Below are 8,276 nucleotides of genomic sequence, written 5' to 3'. Positions count from 1 at the left end.
TGTCGACGAATGTTCAGCAACCTTATGAGTAGTGCATTACAAAGAACTACCAGGTTCGTTTCTTTACTGTTGACTCAACGGTAACCGGCCTTTTTGCAGTCGATGTTCAAGCGAGAATGCATCTTCAATGTTGGGCGAGTTTTCCGTGAAGTTTCACCCATTCGTAATGAATGAAACAGCCGCTAACTGTTTCACCCCCTACTGGGGGTGCCGTGTGAGCTTCATTCATTAGGCGTTTGGATTTGAACTCATGACGAAGCCGTTGCTCCGTGGTGGTCGGTGCACGCAGACAAAACTGCCGCGCTGATCGGGTGTAAATAATGTAAAATAACATTCTCCCCGTGTATTTGTCCAAACTACTTATCTAGCCAGGTTAAGTCACAAGAAACTTCTCGGGATACGAGTCTCACCATCGAACCACCTGTCAATGTTAGTTCACGCGGGCCAACTATGTGCAGTTGGATACACGGCAAGATCACATCCTATCTAAGTATAAGTTAACCACCCACGGTGGAATAATCGTCTGTTCAAACTCGAGATGGTCTAAGTGGTTAGAGCGCGAACTTGCTGACTGGAAGGTCCGTGGTTCGAATCCGACCTCTGCCTCTCGATTTCCCCTGTCTAGGCTTGGGCAAGCTGACAGTATCCCAGCCCTCGTGCAACCTTCGGGTGGCATGGCGGCTAGGCACCGAAAGGGTGCTACAGCTGAACGGTTTCAAACTCGTGCAACTCAGACTCTCGGAGTGCGCACTACCGATGATCTTCCATAAGGATAAACGGCTTTATAGTGGGTTCTCCACATCTTTGCTTCACAGGACGAAACCTCACTAAGAGAGGTATCAAACTCACGTTCGTTTTGCTGTTCCACCCGATCTCTCTCATATTCTCTGATTTTGTGATACTAGTCTTTTTAATGCCACATCACACCCCTTTTCTTTGTTTTATTCTGACCACTGTCGTCCTATCTAGATAACTATTCCCTGAATTCCGACAAGTGGAGTTTGGATGTACTAGCCGGTGCTTTGAAACTGTTTTTCCGTGAACTCAAGGAGCCTCTGTTCACATTCAATGCGTTCTCCAAAATCGCTGCCCTATTCGGTAAGCTGTCCAAAAGTTATTCTTCCCGTTGTTGTACATCTTCCCCTTTGTTGTACACCGAGAATAACTCCATTGATGACTTATTGTTCTTTAACAGGGGGGGGGTTCATGCCATATCTGAAGTGTGAAATATTTAACTCGGGAAATACATGGTTCCACCATGGTTCACACGAGGTGATCTCCTCCTGGCTGAACTTGAGTCCTCATCGCTGATTCTCCGAGAGAATGGTTCGGGAACCCTATTGAACACTGCTCATCGTTTTAAAGTTGGACTTGTAAAACCTTTGTGCCACGTGGCTCATTGCTACTCAAGTTTGAGTGATTACTGAAGATTAGCAGATCCAGGGTACGGAGCTTTCTGTTCCCTAGTTCGCTTCTCCACCACCCCAGCTATCAGTAGTATGTTCACGTTCTGGCCAGGACCGCCATCCATTGTGTCTCATCGTCACCGGGCTTGCTTTGCATCTCTGCATGTGATTCTCGCTTCGCTTAGACAGTAAAACATTGTCATTCTGCTGTTGATTCTTGTCTCTCCTTCATATGAACTTGACATGGGATGTCCCCAAAAGAAAACTCCGGTTTCGATTGTCCCAGATTTTTTATCCCGTCTTTCACAGCGCTCGTTTACGATGAGTACAAGGCAGACCGGAATTTGTCCAGAAAACGCATTCTATTGAATGAGTAGTCAAGCTTCACATTTACGTATTGTTCTTACTCACATCACTCTCGTTTGAACATTGGTTCTACTGTCCTGGCGTAATTGTCCTGTTGGGGGGGACTCGAGTTTCACTCTCCCCCTTCTCGCATATCAGGTGTCCGGAGTTCAAACCCCGGCACGGACATTGGATATGCACTGCTGATGAGCTCTAATAAGAGCAAAACTCGCGTGCAGTTCTCCTCCTCTTTGGTGTGGACCCAGAATAATTACGCCAGGACAGGCGGACAACTGTTCAAACGAGAGTGATGTGAGTATGGACTTTACATTATTCGCAAAAACTAGATGCGTACAACGAAACTTGGGATCGGTGTATTCAAACAATTAGTCTTCTGGTTATCTTGTCACATTTACTCGCCTGACGCCTTTTTCGGTCCTTGTTACGATCCCGGAAGATGCGATTTCTAATAACGTTGTCGACTTCCCTAAAAAAACTACTCACAAGGTTGATGAAAACTCTTCGACAGCCCTTCTTTGGGCTCTTCAGGTAGGCACAGTTCCCGAGTTTCCGTCAACGTTATGTTCTACTTGAACCCAACTTGGACTGTTTTTTCGAGAAATACACTCATTTGCAAATCAATTTGGTTTTCACGAGAGACTCAACTGAATCTCTCGTTTATGCTATTCTACAACTGAATGTGCTGCACACAGGCCGCCTCACGTTTCAGTTGGCACGATATTCGAGATATCGTGGTAACCAAATTGATTCGCAACTGAGTGTATTTCTCGCACTGTCGACCTTCAAGGAAAAACGATATGTATCTCATTTAACAGTCTGCTTTCCAGAGTTGTGCTGTATCGTTGACAGATCGCATTATGAATTAAAGTGGAATGACCCATGTTTTGGGAGAGATATATCGTGTAGATTGTTGGGTTTTGTAGAACCGACGTGGTCACGTGAGAATTTGTCATTATTTTTAAAATATATTTTGTCATTCACATACATAAAGGCGTCTATACGAAATGAATGGACCTTTGTGCTTCATAGTAAAGGTTCTTTGTACAGGGTCTTCACCACGGGGGAATATGGCGCCCGCTAAGTGAAAGGACGCCTTTATATTAGTACTCATTTGTTGCGTGGGCATATTCTGTGAGACAGATTATACGTAGGAGTTCACGCTTATTTGCAGACCCCAAACTACAAACGTTAGTTCACCACATGTATGCTTCCCATGGCTGCAGTGAGTCGCCTGTTACCGCCAATTCTTTCCCATCCCACGGTGATTTCAGTCCAACAAATCACGAAAAACCCAGGAACTGCATTGTGTGAGATCGAATTCGATGAATACTAATTCGTCCATGGGTATGCAGCCCACAAGTTTGGTTGTTATGGCTGTTGAAGCAAATTGACCAGTATGCGCTCATTTCAATCCAGCTTCTTATGTAACTAATGGTTCGTCAGTACCCTTTAATCCGATAAACGGTCGCGTTTCAGGCTGTCTGTTTCTGCTTGTAATCAGGGGTGCAGTCTCCGTTTTTACCTTGTCACACGCTGTATGCCCCTATTCCCGAATGCAATCCAACTCGAATACCCTACAAACTTTCTGTGACAGCTTCCAACAAACCAGATTCCGAAATGGTTGGATTGTTTCGAACTATCCTCGACTCGATGCCTACTCCGCACTTTGCCACCGCAAGGGTGCTGTTCCACCACTTGACCAGGTAGGTGAACTTTTGTTGGTGTGTTGGTTGTCTAATGCACGTCCGTTGACTACTGTTTTCGTAGGTTATTTGCTTATTTATTTAGCTACTCATCTCGACGCCAGTAGTATGATAAATCTGCAAAGTGGCGGCTGTTCCAAGAGATTGGGGATGCTTTAAACTGCTACAAGGGACCCGGCTGTACTTTCTCCCATCATGAGATAAAAGACGTTTTCCAGTATCAGAGAACCATGTTTGATAAAAAATCCCGGCGAGAGTGCTTTTTATAAACTGAGTTTTGTGCAGACCGTCACCGCCCACGTGCTCTTCTGTACTTCACAGTCTAGCATGTGCTCCCACGGGGCACTTAGGTTCTGTCGTGTGATATGCAAGTTCACAGAAGTGTGCAAAATACTCGTCCAACTGTTTGATAGTGTGAAAATTTTCTAACATAAATTGTGTCCTGTTAGCGAAGTTCATCTATGCTAATAACCCGAGAAGTAATGCACTGCTTTTCTACCCCTATTGGGAATCATCAGTGCTGTCTATCTCAGCAAAATACAGGGGAGCTTAAGGCTAGTGGTTTGTCGTAGGTTCGAGACTCTCTGGAATTTCTTGAGGTATGCCGGCCGGTGAAACAAGTGTACAGTCTTGGGTTTTTCGCCTCAGATCGGTTTTTCTTACGAGACGAAATTTTTTACTGGACTTTCCGTTATTCCGAGCTTTCACCTCACTTTATATAGAGTATATTGTTCACATCGAGCATACGGAATAGGGGTAATTCTCGATCAGACAGGCAAGTTAGTATGTTACACTGTTACGGAATGACTAACCATGTTTCGAAGCTTCCGTATATTACCCGTACCCTACTTACCCAAAGATCTTTCGGTCTTGCAGAGTACAAGAACATGCGGAACAGAACCAAATGCACATACACAAATTGGCCCTCGTTTTCGGCCCCAGTCTGCTCCGATCGGAGACGGACACCGAAAGCCTTGCCATGCTGACCAATGTGCAAGCGCCCTGTGTCGACTTTTGCCTGACTCATGTCGTGGACCTCTTTGGACCTGTTGTACCGCCCCCGGTCGTCGTTTAAGGCTTCCTCACCCCCCCCCTCCCCCCCCGACCAACACCACTCATTTCCCACTCATGCATTCCCTATGCCCCTCTCAAGAAGCTATTCAAAAAATAACTTATTTTTGTTCCCCCACCCCTTCCTACCTCACAGATGCAGTAATGGGACACGCAGTACTTCTCCAGCTTTTTTCTGCTACTGATGCTGTTTTCCGTACAACGAAGTCTGTCATAAAAAGAATTATCTGAAAAATCATATCAGGGACATGGCGAATGCCTTTCACTGTCGATTATTTTTATGCACTCTGTGATTGAAAATCAATCGTCATCCTTTTCATTTTTTTTTACTTTCATATGTATGCAGTGTATTCTTGCTAGTACGATTAATGCCACTATTACTACTACTATTCTTGTGTGTCTGTCTGCTTGAGTTCAACAATGTGATGCCTTGTGTTCGCGTATTTGCCAAAGTGTGCTTTCTTCCTGTTGTCTGTCTGTTTAGACCAGATCGCACCGCCTGTCCCTCCAGAGGGAAACTCGTCTTTGGTACGATTAGCGCGCTTGTGTTGTGTACGATCGTGTTTTTGTTACTCTCAAGGTGCTCCGGTTCTCCAATGTGAATTCGACTGTGGAATCAGATCGTAATTCGGCTGGACGGACCGTTGGACGTTCATGCAAACCAAATTTTCGTATAAGCTTGACGAAGACTCGGGTACCTGATGAGCCCCAAGAAGGGCGAAACTGGTCGTGGGTCGTCAAAGGGATTTTTTCAACAGCCTCATTAGTAGTGTGTTGAGCTTGAAATAGGCTTGTGTTTAAGGCCCAAACTTACTGACCGGAAAGTTCGTCTTCCGAACCGAACTTATGCCTCTCGGCTGCTCCTGTCTAGGCATTTTGGCTATCTTCGGGCGGCATGGGAGCTAGGCACATAAAGGGTGTTACAGCTGTTTTTGGTAGTATGTTACGCTTAGACAGTGTATTGTGATATTTCGAATAACGTACGTACTGACCGCAACATGAGGTGGACTTGTGCCGTGTTCAGCTGTAGCACCTTTCCGGTGCCTAGCTGCCATGCTACCCGAAGGAAGCACGAGGGCTGGGATATTGCCAGGTTGCCCGAGCCCAGACAGGGGAAGTCGAGTGGCGGAGGTCGGATTCGACCCACGAACCTTCCGGTCAGTAAATTCGCGCTCTAACCACTTGGGCCATCTTGTGCCGTACATTTAATTGAAGAATGCGAGAGATTCAGCTGGTAATCTAATCGGAACCAAACGCCTAAGCATTTGGTGTCGACCCCCGGTGACTGTCTTCCTTGACTTCAAAGGGGACTTGAACCTGTCCAAAGATGATCCCTTCGAAGTACATCCAGACAGAAGGTCTTCACTGTATATCACACTTTGTAATCGCACTCCCGATCGTGTTAGAGATTACGATAAGTTATCCAAAAGTTTCCCTGGAAATTAGTGTGGTTCACCACATTTTGGACGGTTTTCTGACTGATGGAATCATGGAATTTACACTTCAAGAGACCGGGATTCAAAATGACTGCTGGAGAAAGATTACTGGACTTGCGTGAAACTTCGGAGTGAAAGGCTTGAGTCCGTTGGTCAGTATACCTATCTTGGAAGCTGTGTACACCTGGGTTGTATTGTGACATGAAGTCAACACACGCATGAGCGAAGCACGTGAATTTCGCTTAGTTTTATGTATGTACAAAGTAACCGTCCAAATAGCCCTTCTTTATAATGGCGAAACTCGGCCCGTCTTATTCGAATATCTCAAGACATCCGAATTCTTGATCATCAGAGCATCCGTAGTATAACGTGAGTTTGCTCATCGCATCCTGTACACAGGAGCGTGTTACATGACGGGGTAATTGGTACTCAATGAATATCACGACAGAAGTGAACAAAACTTATCACACTAAGGCGGCTGGGGAATATATCGCGCATTCCCAGACGCCATCTACCGAAGGCAGCCTTGATTCTGCAAAAGCTTCGAGGAGGACAGACTGAACGAAACTGCCATCAAACGGAATGTTGTGTGCTCTTCGCGCCTTCCTCTTTGAGGAACAAGCGTATATGTTTATGAATGCCATAGACACTTAATTCGTCCCTCTATCAACTTCAATGCGGATTGCATACCTAAATTTCCTGTCTTTCATATGCTAGCTTTAGTCGCGGTAGGGTTTACGTAGGATGCCCAGTAAATTCCACTGATGGTGTCTTGTCCTGACATGACATTTAGATAGGTTCATGTCTGAAGGCGTAGGTAACTTGTTCTTGAGGCACTGAGTTCCTTTGTACAGTCTCCTTCAGAAATCAAGAAAGTACAGCTGTTAGGATGTCAATACATAAGTTGATCTTATCAATCAGTCTTGGAAGTCTTTCATTGGACTGCATCTTGAATTCCCCTAACCGTCATCGTCATCACTGACAGCTTTACTTACTTCCTTACTTTATGAGGGCTGTCATTGCGCCGAAACCTAGACAAGAGGACTGTTGACATGGGGGCGACATGACCCAAGTGGTAAGAGCNCAAGTTAGTATGTTACACTGTTACGGAATGACTAACCATGTTTCGATGGTCGAAGCTTCCGTATATTACCCGTACCCTACTTACCCAAAGATCTTTCGGTCTTGCAGAGTACAAGAACATGCGGAACAGAACCAAATGCACATACACAAATTGGCCCTCGTTTTCGGCCCCAGTCTGCTCCGATCGGAGACGGACACCGAAAGCCTTGCCATGCTGACCAATGTGCAAGCGCCCTGTGTCGACTTTTGCCTGACTCATGTCGTGGACCTCTTTGGACCTGTTGTACCGCCCCCGGTCGTCGTTTAAGGCTTCCCCACCCCGCCCCCCCCCCCCCCGACACACACCACTCATTTCATTTGGCCCGTACACTCATGCATTCCCTATGCCCCTCTCAAGAAGCTATTCAAAAAATAACTTATTTTTGTTCCCCCACCCCTTCCTACCTCACAGATGCAGTAATGGGACACGCAGTACTTCTCCAGCTTTTTTCTGCTACTGATGCTGTTTTCCGTACAACGAAGTCTGTCATAAAAAGAATTATCTGAAAAATCATATCAGGGACATGGCGAATGCCTTTCACTGTCGATTATTTTTATGCACTCTGTGATTGAAAATCAATCGTCATCCTTTTCATTTTTTTTTACTTTCATATGTATGCAGTGTATTCTTGCTAGTACGATTAATGCCACTATTACTACTACTATTCTTGTGTGTCTGTCTGCTTGAGTTCAACAATGTGATGCCTTGTGTTCGCGTATTTGCCAAAGTGTGCTTTCTTCCTGTTGTCTGTCTGTTTAGACCAGATTGCACCGCCTGTCCCTCCAGAGGGAAACTCGTCTTTGGTACGATCAGCGCGCTTGAGTTGTGTGCGATCGTGTTTTTGTTACTCTCAAGGTGCTCCGGTTCTCCAATGTGAATTCGACTGTGGAATCAGATCGTAATTCGGCTGGACGGACCGTTGGACGTTCATGCAAACCAAATTTTCGTATAAGCTTGACCTGATGAGCCCCAAGAAGGGCGAAACCGGTCGTGGGTCGGCAAAGGGGGTTACAGCTGTTTTTGGTAGTAAGTTACGCTTAGACAGTGTATTGTGATATTTCGAATAACGTACGTACTGACCGCAACATGAGGTGGACTTGTGCCGTGTTCAGCTGTAGCACCTTTCCGGTGCCTAGCTGCCATGCTACCCGAAGGAAGCACGAGGGCTGGG

At 45.8% G+C, this 8,276-nt stretch overlaps 1 protein-coding gene across 1 annotated transcript in view; it reads left to right on the top strand.

The window, feature by feature from the left end:
• The window catches only part of T265_04454 (hypothetical protein), a gene marked incomplete at both ends in the record, with an annotated part of 58,105 nt that extends 50,733 nt beyond the window's left edge, over nucleotides 1-7,372 (top strand). The window contains 4 exons of the mRNA XM_009169203.1: nucleotides 970-1,098; nucleotides 3,367-3,475; nucleotides 4,352-4,466; nucleotides 7,196-7,372. Of these exons, the coding sequence (XP_009167467.1) occupies nucleotides 970-1,098; nucleotides 3,367-3,475; nucleotides 4,352-4,466; nucleotides 7,196-7,372 (530 nt within the window). The remainder of the gene's footprint in view (nucleotides 1-969; nucleotides 1,099-3,366; nucleotides 3,476-4,351; nucleotides 4,467-7,195) is intronic.
• Nucleotides 7,373-8,276: the final 904 nt, after the last annotated feature.

The sequence above is a fragment of the Opisthorchis viverrini genome (assembly GCF_000715545.1).
Source record: "Opisthorchis viverrini unplaced genomic scaffold opera_v5_76, whole genome shotgun sequence".
NCBI lineage: Eukaryota > Metazoa > Platyhelminthes > Trematoda > Opisthorchiida > Opisthorchiidae > Opisthorchis > Opisthorchis viverrini.
Note: the sequence above shows the minus strand (reverse complement) of the source record. Positions and strands in the feature narration are given on the sequence as shown.